This window comes from Chlorocebus sabaeus, chromosome 12 (genome assembly GCF_047675955.1).
Source record: "Chlorocebus sabaeus isolate Y175 chromosome 12, mChlSab1.0.hap1, whole genome shotgun sequence".
In the NCBI taxonomy this organism is placed as follows: domain Eukaryota; kingdom Metazoa; phylum Chordata; class Mammalia; order Primates; family Cercopithecidae; genus Chlorocebus; species Chlorocebus sabaeus.
Window position 1 is genome coordinate 4677407 of NC_132915.1, and position 21578 is coordinate 4698984.

The following is a 21578-nucleotide window of genomic DNA, read 5'->3' on the forward strand; positions in this document are numbered from 1 at the left end:
CAGCCCGCCCCAAGTGCCCCTAGACCCAGCACACAGGAGAGGAGAAGCCAGCTTAACCAGAGAGGCCAGGAGCAGTGGAGCCAGGAGGGCAGTTCACCCACTAGGACAGACCGGGGGTAAGCCAGCAACTGGGAAATGCCCCCATTCTGCTGGCAGCCACAGACATAAGAATTCAAAGACTAGTCATCAAACCTGAAAGAGTACAGTATCACCGGTGCCTGTGAGACAGGAGTAAAACTAACATTAACACAACCCTTATAAATTAGCCTGCTCAGGGAAATAGAGAAAATGGATTCACATCAGGATGTTGACTTTTTGTTTCACGAAATCCACCTCAGGAAATCCAGGTCTAGCATCCTCAGGGAAGCTCCATCAAGAGGAAGGCATGAAGGCATCTCTGGTTATGCACATATTGAGCCGCAAACCAGCTATGCATACACACATATGCCCAGTGGGTGCACGCACAGCCACGTTCATCCTTGTTCACGGAAGATGTGAATCTCGGTCTGTGTAAAGTGTGTCTGCACATGCAGAGAGGAGCCATGCACAACGCACTGCAGACACAGCTTTGGGCCAGTGAGTGGTCACACCACGAAGACAAGTAGGAAATATCTTCTGTGACTCCAAATCCTAAATGTCTTCAGATTTACATTATATTTTCAGAAATTCCTTACTGTCATTTCTAAAGTAGATTCAATTGAAAGTGGCTCCTCATATTGTGGGGTCAGGTTTCCCTATTCTACCTCCAGGCGAAGAGTATCCATAAGTATGTGAGCATCCACAGGTAATCACATAGCATCTGTAAGTATCTAAGTACATATAAGTAATCATTTAGTGTCCATAATTACCCAAGTATCTGTTAGTAATAATTTGGCATCAGTAGGTACCCAAGTATGTGTAAGTAATTATTTAGTATCTGTAAATACCTGAATAGTTATAACTAATCACTTCATATCTGTATTTGGGTACCTGCAAGTAATCATTCAGCATCTCTAAGTACCCTAATATCTGTAAGTACTCCTTTATAGATAAATACCCAAGTACTTGTTAGTGATTATTTAGCATCTATAAGTACCCAAGTAGCTATAAGTATTCCTTTAGTACTTGTAAGTACTTGAGTACCTGCTGGTGATTGTTTGGCATCTGTAGATACCTAAGTAACTGTAAGTATTCCTTTAAAGCCTGTGCAGGAAGAATCTCCATTCTTCCAATGAAGATACATAATTCCTTCAGAATGATATCAGACTGGAGCAAAAGTAATTGCCATTAAAACTAATAGCAAAAACCGCAATTACTTTTGTACCAACCTAATAACATCTTCAGATTGGAACTTAGGCTGGTCTGTGCCCTCAGTCTGTGTGGGCTAAGGCTGGCGTAAACTGGGCTCTCCCCAGCAGTCCCATCTTCCATCAAATCCCCATGTACCTTGCAACCCACATGCTTTAGGCACAAGGTCTCAATGTGCTCTCCCACTCATGCCATCACTGGGAGCAGTGACTGGGAGCTTAGCTGCCAATCAGCAGGAGAGGAGAGCAGTGCCAGAGGAAGCTCAGTTCACGTAGCCTGTGGAGTCCTCTGCAGGTGTCCACAAGCTGGGATCCCCACTTGCAGTAGACACTTGGGGTGAGGAAGTACACCTGATGACAGCTGCGAGACAGCCCTGCTGCTCTGGGAAGTGGTGACTGCTCCTGGTGCCATGGGAGGCCCATTCCTGACCCAAGAGTCCGGAACACATCAGCCTGAAGAGGCTGGGAACAGGAGCCTCCCCAACCTGGAATGTTCCCAAAGCAGGGGAGGGGCTGACTGGGCGTTTTCAACTGAAAACTCTATGTGCAGCCTCGAGGTCAATGGCCTGTCCAGCCACAGGGACCCTCGGGCGGCTCTGGCCATCAGAGATAGATAGGCTGCAGACCAAGCTAATGTGCATTAATGGGAGGGGTCCCACGAGAAGAGGAGGTGTGCTGGAAGGGCAGAGACACCTCACCCACTACAGCCTTCAGGGAGGCCTGAGGCCAACTGCTATGCAGCAGGAAGAGCTACCCCAGCCCCAGTGTCTATAAAACCCATAGCCCATAAAATCTGTAAAACAGGAGGCCAGGCAATATGACCTCTAAACCCTGATGGTCTTATTTCCTTGTTTATATCTGATTATAAAAGTATTCTGCTCTTGGAAAACAAGTTGGAAAGTATAGAAAAGTACAAAAGTGGGAGGAAAAAATAATCTTAACGTTTAACATGTTGGCATATTTCCTCCTAGACCATCTTCTATTTTAATTGGTTGACACCAGCCATCACATTGTGTGTGCAGTGTTTCATTTAATATCATCATAAACATATCCCCATAGCATTAAAGCCTTGCTATAAACATCACGGCTGATGACTGCATAATTTCCGATTATGTGAGGACGTTGTCATTTGCCTAGTCATCCCAACTCCATCATTCAACAGTGTAGAACTCTTGATAAACTAAACGAACATCCAAAATATTCATTATTTATATACTTTTAAGTTTGTTATGGAGGATTTTTAACAGATATTACAGATAAAGGGCATGGTCTCTTTAAAAATCTGAAGCAGGTTTTGGAGCTTACTCCAGTGGTTTCTAAGGAAACCAATTGTATGCAGATATAGAGCAAATATCTCCTTTGGGAAATTCTGGGAATTACAGCCTTCTATCTGGATAAAAGCCTCAGGGACACAAGACAAATTTGACCAGAGAGCAAATGTAGTCCGAGGTCATATTAACAGAAATAGGAACTCTAAACTAAGGGAGGTGAGGCCCCTGTCCTCAGCCCCCACCATACCCTGGAGGGTAATGACCCGGCAGGTGCCTTGGGTCCAGGGGGTGAAGCCCTCAGGGGTCAGCTTTGGAATAGAAAATGGAAGTGAAGGAGGCCCTCCCAACAACTCCAGGGAAGGGGGTGCTGTCATGTCCCATCCTGCTGGGACAGGAATAGTCTAGCATCTCTTCTTATCCATCCCCCCTTTTTTTTTTTTGGCATAAAGGACAAGAAAAGTAAAGATTAGGATATGGAAACCTGGATGGCCACTAGCAGCTTGAGGCCCTCCCTCCAAGGACCTCTGGATGTGCCCTGCCCTAGACCCCTTGAGGGTACGGCTGCAGGGCCTGGGGCCTGGAGCAGGACAGAGCTGTGGTCCTCCAGCTGGAGAGGGAGTCGGGGGCTATGAGGCTAAGATGGTACCAGCTAGGGCCTCTCTAGCAATACTTTTAACAACAGCCAGGTGGACCGTGAGCCGAGGTGCAAGGCCACTGGCTGGTACTTGGCCCCCTCTGTCTGCAGCTCCTGAGCCACTCAGAACATCAGTGTTCACATCTGTAAAACGGGGACACGACCTGGCTCACAGGATGAACTGAACTGCAGGTGGCAGACATCAGCTGAGATACCCCAGCTACACCTCTGGTCACTGGCACCAACAGAAGAAAGGACAGACAACAGCACGCTTTGGCTTGGGAAAGAGCCTCTGAACACTGGGCGACAGAGACTCGCCAAGCAACCACAAACATTAGGTCTTGTCCCTAAGCTCCACCCAGCAGGTGGGATATTCCAGGAACCGCCATGAAACATTCTCTTATCAGGCAATGGGTAAAAATTACAGGTTGCCAAGTGTTGCTAGGGGAACTTCACTAAGAACCTATGGCTTAAATCACTAGGCAAGGGATGCAGATAATTTTAAACAGCTTAGTGATAGGGCAATGATGCTGCACTCCCCAAATGAGTAAACAAGGGGCCAGCCCTGAGTGTGGTGTCTGCCTGGGATCACTCCGCTGCTCCCACAGTGGGGACCAGCAGCCCCCCAGAGGCAACTACCTTCCCAGGGATCCCCCAGGAGTTTGAGAAAAAGACCCTGAGATCCCAGCAGGCCAGGAACAGTAGTGTGGCCCCAGTGAAAAAAGGCTCCTGAGAGGTGCACACTGAGAGCCCCTGGCCTTGCCGCCCATCACAAGACGGCAGGACTGGGGACTTCCAAGAATGGGAACCAAGGTGTCCCTGGTGAAGGCAGAATTACAATGACCTCTGAGTAAAGAGTGAAATGCACAAACACCAGTGCAGGCAGGAAGCAGAGTGGGCGCTGAGCAGCTGGGGAAGGAGCTGGCTCTCCCAGCAACGCCCTCGGGCAGGTATGTATTCACAGCCCAGAGCCTCAAAGCCTCTGCAGGTGAGGAGCCAGACTAGGAGCAGGCCACACAGCTAGGTCCCTAAGCAATGACCAGGTCCCTGTGGGGCACTGGGCTCTTGACAGACACTGTCTCAGGCTTCTTCCTGTGACTCCTTTGCCAGGGAAGCAGTGACAAAGCTTATCATTCATCAAGGCCAGAGGCAGAGGGGACCCCTGCACTCAGACATGTAGGCCAGGACACTCCACCCACAAGGACCCTGCCCAGGGTCTGGGGTCTCCCCAGGATCGAAGCCGAATTCTGTTACAGAGATTTCATTCAGAGAAAAAAATGCAGTGTAAGGGAAAGAATAGGCCAAGGGAGGAAGGAGGACTCTGGTCCTCATCCTGCCCCTAACTCACTGTATAGCCTCAGTTTCCCACTTGTGAAAAGAGGGGCATGCCCCAGCCCGCATGTCCTACTCACATGGTCCCAGAGGCAGGCGCCCGTGCAGCAAGGCCACTGTACAGCCTGCTCCTGAATGGGTGCCTAGCACAATCCCAAACTGTTCTACGAGAGTTGGCTTTTAACAGAGGTGAGTTCAGAAGACCAATTTCATTACCGTCTTCCTTTCCAAAGAGTAGTTTAAAATGCAATAAAATAATACACGTTTGGGATCTAGAAGAAACTATGATCAGGAAAAAGCATCTGTGGCCATAAATGGTTATCACAGACACAGCCAGGGCCAGACAAATGTCAGTGGGGGAGGGGTGCTCGGGACCCTGAGTCCCAGCAGACTGTGAGTGAGCATGGGTCACAGGAGCCACGGCTGCTGGCTCCCATGACAGGCCTCACCCACCACATGTCTGCTGGGTGATGCCGGATCCCTCAGAGGTCACAGCAGTCTGCCACCTAACCAGGCCAAGTATGGCCCCGGAGCTGTCGGGATGTCCTCACTCAGGTTGGGGAGCCACCCAGAGGTGTGTGAGGGCGTCTGGGGAGAAGTGGCCCCTCAAAGGAACACAAGTCATAAAGGGATATTCAAATCTCAGCAGTGCTGCTCAGGTGTGCCAGGGTCATAGGACAAAGGGGGGTCAGAAGACACCACTGCAACCAGAGTGGCTGAGGAGACCTGAGGACCAGCCCATGGCCTCCGGGGTGGTCCCAGCCGGGGAAGGATGCTGCAGGGAGGACCACGGTCCCAGCAAGCCTGCAATCTCCTTGGTGGGAATGGACACTGGCTCCTGCCACAGAGATGTAAGATGTGCACATTCAGGAACACTGGCCGGGGTATGTGGAGATGCTCGGTACCATGTTTGCAACTTCTCTGTAAATCTAAAATAATTCTAAAATTAAAAGTTTATGGGGAAAATAAAGCAAATGAGGCTTGGCCTCACAACAAGAGTCAAACAAAGAGGAGTATTTAGGAAACAGACCGAGCATCCAGGAAGCACCTGCCCTGGAGGTCTGTGGGGCTACACCAGCTCTGGGTCAGGAATGGTAGAGAGAGGAAGGGCCTGTTCCCAGCCTATCAAAGTGGGGCACCCTTCTCATGTCTGACTTCTCAGGGAAAACCTGCTTTTCTGTTTTCATTAAAAAGTACCAGGGCTACTGACACAACTCTACAACTCTAGGGAGGAAAGGATTTAAAAGTGAGTGAACTCAATAATTAGGTAACTGCACATTAAACTACAGAGAGGTACTCTTTTTCACCTTTCAGGTTGAATTGACAAAGATCAAAAGCTCAGAAAATGTGTTGCCCAGTGTGTAGAGAAATCGGTACAACCAATCTGACGATTTCAATCTGAAATGCTGTATCCTTCAGTCCAGCAACTTTACTTATTGGAATATATCCAGCAGATATACATGCATACATGCAGAAATACATACAGACCAGGATAGCCAGGGAGCAACACCACAGTGGCCTTGGTTGAGAAAAGAGCTACATGCCAACCAGGGGAAGCAGGAAGTGCAGGAGGAGTACGTTTGCTGGAGTCCCAGCGGTCGAGAGTGAGGACCCAGGGTCACTGCAGAACCACATTCAGAGCGCACTGCTGTCTGTGTGAGGAGAGGGAAAAGGGGTGGCTGTGGAAACATGAGACATCTCTGGAGCTGGAAGGGAGTCAGTTCCAGAGGGAAGAGCGGGGAGACAGGGGCGAGGCACGCATTCCACTGCATTTCTTTCGAATTCTCACTCTTTTTAAAATTTTTCTTACCATGTGCTAATGTTCTGTTTGCAAAATAAATTCAATCAAAAAATTTCAAATGAGTAAATGCAGCTGATATCTTACCAAAACTAAATGAATGTAAGAAAAGACAGGTGGGTCACTGAGTTTAATTTCCAAGTGATAAAGACACAATGCACTCAGCAGAAGGTTAGTCATTTCTTGCCCCCAACTGGGTATAACAGTGTCCCCCAGGAGACAGGTGGCAATTTCTGCAGACACTCTGGGTTGTCACAAACGTGGGCGGGGGGCAGGCATCAAGATGCTCCTGGCATCTGCTGGGTGCAGACAAGGACTCAGCATCTACAGTGCACGGAAAGCCCCTACACAAAGAATTCTCTAGGCCAGATGTCAGCGGTGCGGAGGCTGAGAAACCCTGCCCACCATACACACAGTTTCCCCACACAGTGTCTGCTGTGGGGCCAGTTTCAATTATTAGAAAGGTTTCCCTCAAACTGAACCCAAACCTGCCTACTTATAAAGCCTCCTGCTCCAAACTTTCACTGAGCACTTGTTTCCTTCCCAGCACTGTTGCTGGGACAGCTGCTTTGCAGAAGGAACAACAGAAAGACACATATCAGGACATGACTAAGCCTCAGAGTCCCTGGACCTTGAGGGCCCTGGAAAAGCAGCTTCACCTTCCTGCTGCCTCCAAGGTCCCTTTCTTCTTCACTTGGTGGAGTGAAGGATGGCCCTTCAAGTAGCCAGGGGGACTTCCCTAAACATAAATACCATCAGGTCACTCCCGGCATTGCCTTCAGGGCCAGGAACAGAGATTTCACAGGGTGTTTTTGTTTGTTTGTTTTTGAGACAGAGTCTTGCTCTGTTTCCCGGGCTGGAGTGCAGTGGCACAGTTTCGGCTCACTGCAGTCTCTGCCTTCCAGGTTCAAGTGATTCTCCTGTCTCAGCCTCCTGAGTAGTTAGGATTACAGGCACCCACCACAATGCCCAGCTAATTTTTTGTATTTTTAGTAGAGACAGAGTTTCACCAGGTTGGCCAGGCTGGTCTCGAACTCCTGACCTCATGATCCGCCCACCTCATCCTCCAAAGTGCTGGGATTACAGGTGTGAGCCACCGTGCCCAGCCCATAAAGTGTTTTTTTTAGGAGGCAGGGAATGAGGGGACAGTGGGGAGGGCGGCTTCAGTAAGGCTGGGCTCATCCTCTGAGTCCCACAGACCCGGGCCTCTCAGGTACAGGCTCCCTCGGGATCTATGCCCTCCGACCTCCAAAGGGAGTTATTCTCATTGCTGGCTTAACTTTGAGAAGGGCTGTGTCTGCCCTGAGGAATCATTTCTCACAGCCCCTCTCACCCTAGCTGACTCCAGAGCTCACCTGGAGCTGCTCCCTTCTACCCCACAGTCCCATGGTCCCCAACACAACGCCACCAGGCGGGAAGATGGAACCGTCTTTATCCAGATGTACACCTGCAACAGGAAGTGACCCGCCTGCCGAGGGCCACACAGTGCAGGGCACAGGTTCTCCCTCCAGAGCATGTGGTCAGGCGCTGAGATAAACAGGTCCGCAGAGCTGTGGTTCCGCCCCCAGCTGCTGCTCAGCGACAGGGAGAGAGGTGCAGTGGCCGCCCAGACCCGAAGACACGCGACTGTCCAGGCACCCAGCCCACTGTCATGGGGGCCTCCAGGGAGGTGACCGTGTGCTGCTTCTTCACCTGCCCACCCCGCCATGCAGCCACCTCCTTCACCAGGATCCAAGTCACATGCCTATACAGCGGGCAGGTGGCAAGACGGCCAATGGCAGGGTCAAGGGCTACCCAGCAGACAGGGGGCCCACACTGCTGGAGAGGGGACCGGTCAGTGAGGCCAATGGGCGGCTCCAGGGACAGATGGGCTCTAGGTGGACCAGAGGGCTGGCTACACAGACACAGCCTGGGATCATGAGAGTCACATAACAAACATTGTCCCATGAGAACCTCCAGACCAAATAGCAGCTAGTGTTTCCACCCTCCAACTGGCACTGGGGGAGCTTGGGCAGAAGCAGTGCCTGACAGGCAGGGTGGTAGGATGAGACACCCTCCTGTCCAGGCCTCCAACCCCTCAGAGCTCCTCCATCGCTCACCCAGACCTCTCCATCCTCCCTCACCCAGGGTTCCTCCCACCTCCTTCACCCGGGGCTCCTCCATCATCCCTCACCCAGGGCTCCTCCCTCCCTCACCCGGGGCTCCTCCACCATCCCTCACCCGGGGATCCTCCATCCCTCACCTGGGGATCCTCCATCCCTCACCTGGGGATCCTCCACCCATCACCTGGGGCTCCTCCATCCCTCACTTGGGGCTCCTCCATCATCCCTCACCAGGACTCCTCCACCATCCCTCACCCAGGGCTCCTCCACCATCCCTCACCCAGGGCTCCTCCACCATCCCTCACCCAGGACTCCTCCACCCATCACCTGGGGCTCCTCTATCATCCCTCACCTGGGGCTCCTCTGCCCATCACCTGGGGTTCCTCCACCATTCCTCACCCGGGGTTCCTCCATCCCTCACCTGGGGCTCCCGCATCGTCCCTCACCTGGGACTCCTCCCATCATCCCTTACCCAGGGCTCCTCCATCATCCCTCACCCAGGGCTCCTTCACCATCCCTCACCCAGGGCTCCTTCACCATCCCTCACCCAGGACTCCTCCATCCTTCACCCAGGACTCCTCCACCCATCACCTAAGGCTCCTCTATCATCCCTCACCTGGGGCTCCTCCACCCATCACCTGGGGTTCCTCCATCCCTCACCTGGGGCTCCCGCATCGTCCCTCACCTGGGACTCCTCCCATCATCCCTTACCCAGGGCTCCTCCCTCATCCCTCACCCAGCACTCCTCCATCATCCCTCTCCTGGGGCTCCTCCATCATCCCTCTCCCGGGGCTACTCCATCGTTTCTCACCCCGGGGCTCCTCCATCATCCCTCACCCGGGGCTCCTCCATTGTTTGTCACCTGGGGCTCCTCCATCATCCCTCACCCAGCACTCCTCCATCATCACTCTCCCAGGGCTCCTCCATCATTCATCACCCAGCACTCCTCCATCATCCCTCTCCCGGGACTCCTCCATCATGCCTCTCCCGGTGCTCCTCCATCATCCCTCTCCTGGTGCTCCTCCATCATCCCTCTCCCAGTGCTCCTCCATCATCCCTCTCCCGGGGCTCCTCCATCGTTTCTCACCCAGAGCTCCTCCATCATCCCTCACCCGGGGCTCCCACATCATCCCTCACCAGGGGCTTCTCCACCCATCACCTGGGGCTCCTCCATCGTTTCTCACCCGGGGCTCCTCCACCATCCCTCACCCGGGGCTCCTCCACCATCCCTCACCTGGGGTTCCTCCATCATCCCTCACCTGGGGCTCCTCCATCATCCCTCACTCAGAACTCCTCCATCCCTCACCCAGGGCTCCTCCATCATCCCTCACTCAGAACTCCTCCATCCTTCACCCAGGGCTCCTCCATCATCCCTCACCCAGGGCTCCCTCATAGTCCCTCATCTGGGGCTCCTCCATCATCCCTCAACCAGGGTTCCTTTATCATCCCTCACTTGGGGCTCCTCTATCGTCCCTCACCCAGGGCTCCTCCATCCCTCACCCGGGGCTCCTCCATCATTCCTCACCCAGGACTCCTCCATCATCCCTCTCCTGGGATTCCTCCATCCCTCACCTGGAGCTCCTCCATCCCTCACCTGAGGCTCCTCCGTTCCTCACCCAGGGCTCTGCCAGCCCCTAACTAGTCTCTGACCCCTCTCCATCTTGCCCTATACTCCACGCCTCCCACAGAACTCTGAGAGAACTTTATAGACTGCAAACTAAAGAAAGTTGTGCCTTGTCCTCATCTTCCTGCACTGGGGCCAAAATGTAACTCCCACCCATGGCTAACAGGTCAAGGTGCCTCCCTAACCATATCTCCCCTCATTTGGGGGCCGGCCACATGCTGCCCCTCAACCCACACAGGGCCGTCTATTGTCACCCCAATCTGCTCTGGCACAGACTCGTAGGCGGCTGGTGATGAGGGCCATGCCACCCCAACCCTGTCCCCCAGCACTAGCTGCAGGGGCCATGCGGTCTTCCTCACTGCTGCCCGTGCCTACAACAGAGCCTGGCCCCCCATGGTGCTCAGGAAATGTCACCAGCTAGACGGACAGACTGATGGACATGCTCACTGATAAACAATGAGCCAAGCCCAGTCATGGCAAACCTCTTGACTCCTGGCGCAGCTCATGCTGGATGCCCGGGCCCTTTTGAGACTCAGGATTCCTCATGTGTGACATGCAGAGTGACCACGCATAGCCAGGAGTGGCACAAAAGCCTCACAGACTGTTCCCATCCGGCCTGCACTTTGGCTGGCATGGGAGGAGTGGGGGCTGTTGGCCGGCTGCTGGCCCTCCCCCAGCTGGCTTCTCCTAAGTAGCCCCCCCATCCAAAGCCCACCAGGGGAGCTGCTGCAAGGAACAGGGTGGCATCCAGAAGTGCCTAGTGCTGGGTACAAACAGTGGAGGAAACCTCTCCCTGCCTGGCTGCTTCTGCACACCTCTGCTATGTGCTGCTGGGCAGTGGTCGCCACAGTGCCTCCCACTTCCAGGGAGAGATTCCACAAGCACCAAGGGCAACTAATCCTCATGTCTGGCTGACTCCAGCCAGAGAAGGTTTAGTGAGACTCCTCCCTGCTTCCCACTTGAGCCTGTGTGTGCTGATTCATGCAGGGCCACGGGGTCCTTCCCTCTCCCCTGGGTTCAGTGAGCCCTCCCAAAGCCTCACTTCACCCCTTCTCCAGGCAAAGTGCAGAAGACTAGCTAAGACTGCATTTTCTATACTGTTCCAGGATACCACGTGTCTTAGGACCCCAGGCCCCAGTCTCTCCTTCAGGGAAATGGGCCTGAACCCCTAAATCAGTCTGCACCATTGCTCCAGCAAAAGCAGGTCAGCCTAGGAGGCTGGTGAGGTGGGACCTGGCAGGGAAGGGCCTCGTGCTCCACTTGACGTTGCCTTCCCACCAAGCCCAGTGTTCCTGGGATGTGCTTCCTGACTACTCTTTCCATAGCCCAAGCTTTCCCTGAGAGTCATACACAGAATATGCCTTGACAGGGTTTTATAAGGGGAAGGGTAAAATAAGGGACAAAATCACAAAGTTACAATAAGATCTTAGTGATCTGGAATTGTGGGGTAACGGTGCTGGGGTCAGGGTTCAACGCCTGAGTCTGGCAGCCCCAGGGGTGGGTGTATCAGTCCCCAGGTCAGATCCTGGTCTCAAAGCACTCTCCAAGGCCAGTCAGATCCTCATGTTTATCCAATACTGTGGCCTTGTGCCCAACCCATGGCATGTCAGGAACAAGAATGAACAAGGGCTTTACACATGCACTCCACCTGAGCAGAACCATCCACTCGATGCATGGAGACCAATGAGGCCACGTGCTGCTCACACAGAGCGGCTGGCACTGCTCCATAACTGTGCTTGCTGTCCCCACTCTAGCAATCCAGAACCCTGGCCTTGCTCCACAAAAGCATCCTCAGCAGAGAAGCAGGTAGCCAAAAAGACAGCCCCTGGGGAGGATGGTGGTCAGAGAAAGGAGATGGAGACCCATACACAACATGAGAGAAGTCTTACACATGTATGGAAAATGCCTAGTACAACATCTGACTTACAGTTAAAAAAGAAGATCGCAACCCTCCTTCGCAAGTATGTAGGCATGCACTGGGGCACACAGCAGCACACGCATGAACACGGAGAGCTTGCCAGGGGGTGGGCAGCACCCTGCACGTGTACAGTTCTGGAAATTCAGTCACCACACATTAAAAGGTGATTACAAAAAAAAGGATAAAAGTACCATCCACGAACAATCTGAAAAAGAAGTTAAGAAAATAATACCACTTACCATAGCATCCAAAAGAATAAAACATCTAGGAATAAATGTAACTGAGGAGGTGAAAGACTCGTAAACCAAAAACTATAAAACACTGCTGAAAGACACTAAAGAAAACACAAATAAGTGAAGAGGTATCCCATGTTCATGGATCAAAAGACTTAATATTATTAAGATGACAAAGCAATCTACAGGCTGAACACAATCCCTATCAAAATTCCAACAGCCTTTTTATGCAGAAACGGAAAAGCCAATCCTAAAACTCATATGGAATGTAAGGAGCCCAAAACAGACAAAACAACAGTGAAAAAGAACATAAAATCAGAGGACTCATACTTTCTGCTTTCAAAACTTAATACAACTTTGCAGTAATCAAAGCAGTGTGGTACTGGCATAAGGAGACACATATAGACCAATGGAATAGAACTGAGAGTCCAGAAATAAACCCCTGTGTATGTGGTCAAAAGATTTTTGGCCAGGGTGCCAAGATCATTCAACAGAGAAAGAACAGTCATCAACAAATGATGCTGAGACAACTGGATATCCAGCTTCAAAAGAATAAAGTTGGACTCCTACCTTCCATCATTACAAAAATAAACAGAAGATGGATCAAAAACCTAAGATAAGAGCCAAAACTATAAAACTCTTAAAGGAAATCATGGAAGTAAACCTGTACAACCTTGGATCTGGCAAAGAAATCTTAGAAATGGCACCAAAAGCATAACAAACAAAAGAAAAAAGAGCTAAACTAGACTTTATCAAAGTTAAAAACTTTTGTGCATCAGTAGTCATTATCAAGAAAGTGAAATGACAACCCACAGAATGGAAAAATGCATTTGCAAATCACGTATCTGATAAGGATACAGCATTTAGGCCGGGCACGGTAGCTCATGCCTGTAATCCCAGCACTTTGGGAGGCCAAGGCGGGTGGGTCACCTGAGGTCAAGAGTTTGAGACCAGCCTGACCTACATGGAGAAACTCCGTCACTACTAAAAATACAAAATTAGCTGGGCGTGGTGGCGCATGCCTGTAATCCCAGCTACTCGGGAGGCTGAGGCAGAAGAATCACTTGAGCCCGGGAGGCAGAGGTTGCGGTGAGCTGAGATCACGCCATTGCACTCCAGCCTGGGCAACAAGAAAAAAACTCCATCTCAAAAAAAAAAAAAAAAAAAGATACAGTATCTAGACTATATAAAGAACTCAACACTTCAGCAATAAAAAGACAAGCAATCCAATGTAAAAGTGGGCAAAGTCCTTGAGTAGACATTTGTACAAAGAAGATATACGAATGGCTAACAAGCATGTGAAAGCTGTTCAACATCATTGGTCAGCAGAGAAATGGTAGTCAAAAACATAAAGAAATCCCACTTTATACCCACTAGGATGGCTTTAATTAAAAAAAAAAAATAGGAAAACAAGTGTCGGCGAGGATGTGGAGAAATTGGAACGTTGCTGAGGAGAATTTAAAATAATGCAGCTCCTGGGTAAAACAGTTTGCTGGTTACTCAAAAAGTTAAACATAGAATTACCATATGATCCAGCAATTCCGTTCCCAAGTATATATCCAAAAGAATTGAAAACAGGGCCGGGCGCGGTGGCTCAAGCCTGTAATCCCAGCACTTTGGGAGGCCGAGACGGGCGGATCATGAGGTCAGGAGATCGAGACCATCCTGGCTAACACGGTGAAACCCCGTCTCTGCTAAAAAATACAAAAAACTAGCCGGGCGAGGTGGCGGGCGCCTGTAGTCCCAGCTACTCCGGAGGCTGAGGCAGGAGAATGGCGCAAACCCGGGAGGCGGAGCTTGCAGTGAGCTGAGATCTGGCCACTGCACTCCAGCCCCGGCGACAGCGCGAGACTCCGTCTCAAAAAAAAAAAAAAAAAAAAAAGAATTGAAAACAGGTGTTCAAACAAATATTTATACACAAATGTTTATAGCAGCGCTATTTACAACAGCCATAGGTGGAAACAACCCAAATGCCCATACACTGATGGATGGATAAACTGTGGTCTATCCACACAATGGAATATTATTCAGCCATAAAAATCAGCGAAACACGGACACATAATACAATGTGGATGAACCTCAAAAACATTGTGCTAAGTGAAAGAAGTCAGACACAAAAGGTTACATATTTATATGAAATAGTAAATATCCAGAATAGACACACCCATCAGGACAGAAAGCAGATTGCTAGCTGTCAGGGGCTGGTGGGTGTTAGGGGCTAGTGGGTGTCAGGGGCTAGTGGGAGAAAGAAAGGGCAGTGACTACTTACTGGCCACTGGTTTACTTTAGGAGTGAGGAAGATGTTTTGGAAAAAATAAAGGTGGTGGTTGTTCAACACTATGAAGACACTAAATGTCACTCAACTTCACACTTTCAAATGGTTAATTTTATATTACATGAATTTCACGTTAATTTTTAAAAAAGGTAGAAGGCTCGTTTCCCTATATGCACATTTCTAGCTAAATATTTTCAGTAAAAGCAAACATTCTGGTGATTAAGATGAGGCTCACGCCAAATTGCTTCCTTCAAGACACGCCTCCTTCGGAGAGCTTTGATAGACAGGGACAGATATCACAAAGATTTTTCAGTTCCTATGCTTTGAGATCCAAACCACTGGCTAGAATTCTAAATATGCTCATATGTTTTTCTGTGAGTGACCCAGTACTATGGTGGTGGGGGGGATCCAGGAGAAAAGTAAATAGGTCCTGCACCCTGAAGCATAGAAGCCAAGTCCCATTCTGGACCCCCACAGCTAGGGCCACATATCTGCCATGGAACCAAAAAGCTGAGAATCAAGGTTGGCAGAAGATAGGAGACAGAGAAGGAGAGATGCAGAGAGGAAGGCACTACAGCGAGAGACCCTGAGAGACACTGGGCATATTCAGACCCAGAAGGGAGCTGCTGTTGTCAGCTGCTTGGACAAGGAAGCACCTCCCATCCCCTAGCTCAGTATGTGGCCTTCCTCCGTGACTACATTTCCGTCCATGTTACACTGCCGAAACCATGGACACGAGCAGTTATCAGCCCCTGTATTTGCTCAGGCCCTGGAGCCAGAATAACCTAAGCCAGGTACCACATCCTCACCTGCACCCCCTGGGAGGTGAGTGTGTCCACCTGCTGCAGCTCAGAGTGTACCTGATGAAGCCAGAGACCTGCGTGTGACAGAGGCCCTGGCTGCTTCTGTGTCCATGCTGGGAATGGAGGTGACAGGGTGACCCACACTATCTGCCCCTCACAGTCGACATGTGAACCAAACATGATGAATGAAAAACCCCTATGGCATTAAACCCCAACTGAACGTTAGCTTCTGTAGCACAATCAGGCCTGTCTTATTTAAAACACCAAGAGATGGACTTTGTTTTACCCACACCCTAAATTTCAAAAGTGAGATTTTCCCAGATAACTGCATCATGGAACACTATTTTCCGGCCCACACTTGCTTCCACCAGAAAAACTCACTCTTTTAGAGGACCTGGCATATTTCGAGGTACTATCGCGATGGCCAAAAAAGAGGGTGGCTAGGGGTGGCAGGGTCTGCCCAAACCTCTGCCCAGATTTTAGGGCATCTGTGGCCACACTGCACCCAAGCAGCCCCAAACAAACATGGGTTGCAGTCCAGAGGTTCACACCAAGCACACTTCCAGCCAAATATTAACTATATTTAATAACAGCAAACATTCTGACAATTAAGATGAAGCTCCTTGCTTCCCTCAAGACACACCTCCTTTGGAAAGCGCTGACAGACAGGGATGTCTACTTTCCCCTCTAGAAGCTGGCCTGACATTCTTCCCACCTCCTCCAGAACTCTAAAAACTCACACAGGGGGAGAATTCCTCATTGTAAAATGATTAATCATCATTCCTAAACACTTCACAACAACATCTCCATGAGGAGGACCCCTTCCCCCAGTACTCCCCAGCATTTGAGGTTCTAGCATTTAACTGTCAGTTCTCATCACCCAGATTTGACCCATGGCAGGACCTCCTTCCCTCTCACACACACACTCCACTGGCCAACAACAGAGCTGGCCTGCAGGGCACAGCCACAGCCCCAGGTGGTGTGCGCAGGTAGCCCCTGGACATGGCTCTGCCCCACGGAGCTTAAGGCTGGGTGGGCACAATGAGAGCCCAGAAAGGCCAACTCCATCCCTAGGGAGATGGACATAGAGACAGTGCCCTGAGGAGGAGGGCAGGCTGAGCCCAGACGGACAGACAGACACACAGGAATTGGAGGGAGCCATGCCACGCAAGTCTTGTCCACTCTACTTTCTGAGCACTTCCAGAATGTGACCCTTCTCCCGACCCCAGTCCCCACTCGCCACCCCCTGGGTACACATGCAGGGCCTCCTCACTGGCTCCCTGCCCCTAACTTCCTCCCGACCTGTCCCCACAGCAACACCCTGTCAAAACCTCAGTCCACTCCTGCCCCTCCTCTGCTGAGACACTCCCCCTCCAGGGTGGCTGCCACCATTCTCAGAGGAGCTGAGCTAACCTCTGTGAGGGCCCTGGCTAACTCCTGGGCCCTCACAGCCAGCTCTGAACTCCGTACAGAATACATGCCCAACAAATATTTACTGAGGTATGAATGAAATGTCTGTCACTTAAGTGACCTGAACAGCTTTCAATTTCTCTCAAGTCAGTTTTACTGATTACACCTCCAAAAACCCTTCCAGTGCAATAGAACAAGCAGTGGAAAGAGGGCCAGAAAGCTACGGGTGAAGGATGCTTAAAACTTTAACAGAAGCATTCCTGCTTCCCAGATTGAAATTATTCAAAGTAAGTTGGTGACAAAGTGAGATGCCAGGTCATCCACCTTACGGCTGCAGGCAGGGGTGGAGGGCATGGGGTCTGGTCTCCATCGTCCAGTTAGAAGACACAGGCACAAGGGACCACAGTCTGTGGCCCAAGTGGCTTTGTGCAAGAGTGAGATCCCTAAGAGGAGAGGACAGGTCCTCCTCAGTGCCTGTGCAGAGCCACACATCCCCATCAAACGAGGCAGACAAGACACCTCCGAAGGCAACAGGCCTCCAGCTGTCTCCTGCCAGGTCCTGCCACAAAAATCCATCCCTCCCAGGTCAAATTCTGTGACAGCACCCCAGTCGGTGCCAGTGAAGAAAGGCTGGGCTGACGAGGATCCCTACCCCAGGAGTGATGAGTCACGGTCAAGATGGGGCTGGAGGAAGAATCTTGCGAGAACTTGGTGAAGGGACAGCTCAGGTATGGCACACACATCCCAAGGACAGTGGGGGGCCTGAAAGGAGGGTCTGTTTCCCCGACCTCCACTCCACACTGCCCCTCCAGTGAATGGAGGATGCATGACCCCAAGGATAGAACACAATTCTCCCTCCCCATGGTGAACATTCTTCCCAACCCAGGCCAGCGGGGCAGCCCCACCCACCACGGCAAGAACACTGGGAGGGGTGCTCAGAGTCCCTGAGTAGGAAAACTCACCCTAGAAGCAAGCTCTGGCCCCACAAATGGCCAAAGGTCTATCCCAAACAAGTTCTCGGCTGCCGCCAAAGCTGCCAAGAGCAAAGACGCAGCCACTGTGAGTGTGGGTGACGACTTAGAGACCCTCTCTGCAATTCTCCCCAAAACGGGGCTGGCTGGAGGAATGTGATGTGACCACAGGTGGGACAGACAGCCTTTTTACTCTAATAGTTGTGTGTTTATTTTGATAGTTACTGTGTATGGCAAGTTACAGTAATGTTCTATTTCAGGGAATGATACGAAGTTTCCTTTTAAAAGCAGTATTTTCAAAAGTAAGGACACATGAGGATCAAATGCAAGGTGGGATCCAGGAACAGAAAAAGGACATTAAGGGGAGAACACTGGTTAAATACATCTGAATAAAGTCTGTAGTTTAGTTGGCAGCCCGGCACCAGCGTTAACTTCATGCTGGTGCTGGTCCCACGGCTGGGTACTGGTCCCATGGCTGGGTGCGATGTTCACTGCAGGGAGAGACAGGAAAGGACACAGGGAAATTATGCCATTTTTGGAACTCTTTTGGAAGTCTAAAATCCCCACAAAATAAAAAGTTTAAAAGTATTCAAACTTTTAAAAAGTGAGTTGAAATGTTAAATAGGAAGTAAATCACAGTACAAGCGGTACGAAGATCAGGAAAGAACCACCGGGGCCCTATGAGACTATCTGGAGGTGAAGAAACACAGGGGTCTGGTCACACACGTTCATTTCACTGATGAGAAAAGTGATGCTGAGAGACCAAGGGCTTTGCCCACGGCTGTGAGAGCTGTACCAATCCCACCAACCCCTGACGCCTGTCCTCCCCATCACACACCTGCCCAGAACCATCGGGGAGCAGGCACACCCAGAGGCTTTTTCCCCATAGGGTTCACTTTGGCAGATGACCCTCGATTAGATGCAGGAGAAAATGACTTTCATGGCCGAGGGAAAGCACAGCTCCTTTCAGACCCCACGGCCACCCCAAATAGGTGAGAAGAAATCTGTGCTGATCAACTGCCTGTATTGGATTCAATCAGAGACCTCAAATAAGAAAAAAGGAGATAGAGCCTCCCCAAACATCCCCCCTGTGGGGATTTTTGCATGGGCCAGTACAGCAGACGACAGCAACCAGCTCTCAGGCCAGCTCTCAGCCCCTGTCGCCTGTCTGCCCCTCATTCCTGGAGTTTTTCCCTTGGCCTCGAAGTCTGGTTCAGAACTAGCCTTCCCTTCCCAGAGGGACCCCTGAGCGGTGAGACAAAGGTCTTCTCCCGCCCTCTCACCCTCCCCAGTCTGGGCCCCAAGTGTGGGCAGCAGCCAGGAGCTGACACAGGTGCCCAGAGAGTTCTGTAGCGGGGTGACTGCTTGCCAGGTCAGGGCCCTGGCGGAGATGGGGGAGAAGGGACAGGCCCCACCACTTTCAGGGCTTTTCAGGGCCAGCTGCTCAGCATCCTTGGATATGAGGAGCCTTAGAGGCTCTCACCCACTTTGGCCTGGCCATGAACTTCTCGATGGCTGCCAGCTGACGGTATGCATGTCAGCCCTGTTCTGGGCAGAGCCCGGTGTTCACACTCAGTCTCCCCTGCTCTGAGGGGCTTCCATCGCCCTGGGCATACTCAGGAAGGCAGCCCAGATTTCTGTGGACATCCCCATCCCACAGAGTCCCAGGCCCTTCTGACAGCATGGAGGTAGGACTCAGGACTGGGGCTGACAGACGTAGCAGGCCCTGTCACATCCCAGTCACCCAGGTCCCCACATGTAAACTGGCAGGACTGGACTCGGGGCCACAGCCCACTCTTAAGGGCCACTGACAAGTCTTGAAGACCCAGGCTTAGAACCAGCAGGAGAGTGTCCTCTCTGGAAGGAGAATCCCAGAGCACCCCCCACCACACCCCCACCCCTTCCCCTAGGCTGCTTGCTCCCGCAGGTTTGGCACTGGAGCCCCAGAGGGCACACAGCCCTGGCTAGCCCCGGGTCCCAACACCTCCCACAGGCAAAGTCAGATGCAAGAGAACCTGTTGGAGCAGTTTGGGCAAGACTATCACCTCCTCTTCCTCCTCCTCCACTTACTTCTTGGTGGGAAGGGACCTACCCCAGGCACGGGGCCGGATCATGGCCACAGGCAAGGGCCAAGAGGGCTGGGGTTTTCAGTGTCTCCTAGCGTTACCTCCTTCCCCGCCCCCCCCCCCCCCCCCCACCGTCTTCCTTAAGGAGCATAAGATATGTCAAAACTGGTGTTCCTGCCGGGAACTGAGAGGAGGGAATAGGGGAAAGCTGAAGGCCAGGGAGGAGGCGGCAAAGTCACAACAAACCCCCTTACCCAACTCAGACACTATTCTGTCACCACACTCCCGCCCGGGGACCTGCAGGCCTGCCGGGTCTAGCTGCTCCGCGGGGGTCGGGGAAGGGTCCTGCCCTCGGGGACAAGGTCGAGGGAGCTCGCAGGCCACGGCGGAGGGTGGGCGCGCCGGCTGCCACCTCGCCGGAGCCCCCACGGACGCCTCAGCCCTGCCGGCGTCGGAGCCCGCCACTCGCGCCTCTCCCGGGACCCGCGCCGGGCTGCGCGCCCGCTTCTCCCGGCCCGGCCAGCCCCGAGCCCGCGCGGGGAAAGTTCCTGCAACTTCGCAGGGGGGAGGCGGCGGGGGCTCCGGGCCTGGGCCTCCCTCCGGATGCCCGGCCTCTGCGGCCGCCGCGACCCCGCTGACAGGCGGCCTGGCCCGGGCCTGGAGCCCCAACTTCCCCGCGCCCCGAGCCCCGAGCCCACCTCCCGGCCCGCGGGCCTCGCTTTGTGCGCGGCGGCCAGGGGCGCCCAGCGCGGGCCCCGTGCTTGGCGCCCCCGCCCTGGGCACAAAAGGGCGCGCGGCCCGGCACGGCCCAGCCCCGACCCGGGCGCCCGGAATGCGGCGGCGGCGGCGGCCCGTCCCCGAGCCGGGCCTGCGGGCGCGCAGCCGGGGGCGCGGGGCTCGGTCGGGCGGGGTGGCCGGGCCGGGCCGGGCCGAGCGGCCGCCGCGCGCTCACCTGCCGTGGAACCAGTCCTTGCAAGCGTCGCACTCGATCATGAAGCGGGTAACGTCGTAGGGGAGCCGGCAGACGCAGTACACGGGCACCGTCGCCATGTTGCCGCGCCGCGCCGCCGCTCGGCCCCGCCGCTGCGCTGCCCGGGTCGGTCCGGGCCGGGCCGGGGGCCGGGCCGCGCGGGGGCGGCGGGGGCGGCGGGGCGCAGGCGGCGCCGCGGCCGGGAGGGGACGGGGACGGGGGCGCACGACAGCCCCCGCGCGCGCTCCCGGCCGGGCGCGTCCACACAATGCCGGGCGCGCTGGCTGGAGGGGCCGCGCCGGGAGCCGCCCGCCGGCCCGCGGGGCTCAGGGCGCGAGTGTGCGCGGGGGACGGGCCGCGCGCGGGACACAAAAGGGAATGGACGCGCGGGGGCGGCGGGCGGGGAGCCGCGGCCCCACCGAAGGGACCCCCGGCCGCCGAGCGGCCTCTACGTCAGCGCCCCGGGTGGCGCCGCCTCCGCCCGCCGGCCTGGGCCGCCGCTCCCGCCGCCGGGAAGGCGGGCTGGGGAACCCTGCGGGGGAGAAGGTGGGTTGGGGGACCCTGCCGGGGGAGAAGACGGGCGGGGGGACCCCGCTGTGGGAGAAGGCGGGTGGAGGGATCCCGAAGGTGGAAGATAGGCCGAGGAGGGCCCCCAAGGCTGAAGGTAGACCCAGGGGTCCGCGGGCGCGAAGGTGAACTGGGGGAGCCCTGAGGCTGAAAGTGGGGTGGGACCCCGGGGAGAAGGTGGGCGGGGCCCCGGGGAAAGATGAGCTGGGGGAACCCGGGCAAGGCAGGCGGGGAGACCCGGGGTACGGAAGCGGAGCCCGCAGGAGAGCCTTCCTAGTCTAGAAGGCCGACATGCAAATACTTGGCCCTAACTTTCTA

The 21578-nt window shown here is 53.4% G+C and overlaps 1 protein-coding gene across 3 annotated transcripts in view; it reads right to left on the reverse strand.

Annotated features, from left to right (window-relative positions):
- PHF2 (PHD finger protein 2) overlaps positions 1-20964 on the reverse strand; it is a 101799-nt gene extending 80835 nt beyond the window's left edge. For 2 of the 3 annotated variants that reach the window (XM_037998640.2, XM_037998638.2), the window contains exon 1: positions 20676-20841. In XM_037998640.2, coding sequence (XP_037854568.2) covers positions 20676-20773 — 98 coding nt within the window. In that variant the 5' untranslated portion in view covers positions 20774-20841. Of the gene's footprint in view, positions 1-20675 lie in introns of all 3 variants that reach the window. The other variant, XM_037998639.2, reaches the window with a different exon arrangement.
- Between the last annotated feature and the right edge of the window lie 614 nt (positions 20965-21578).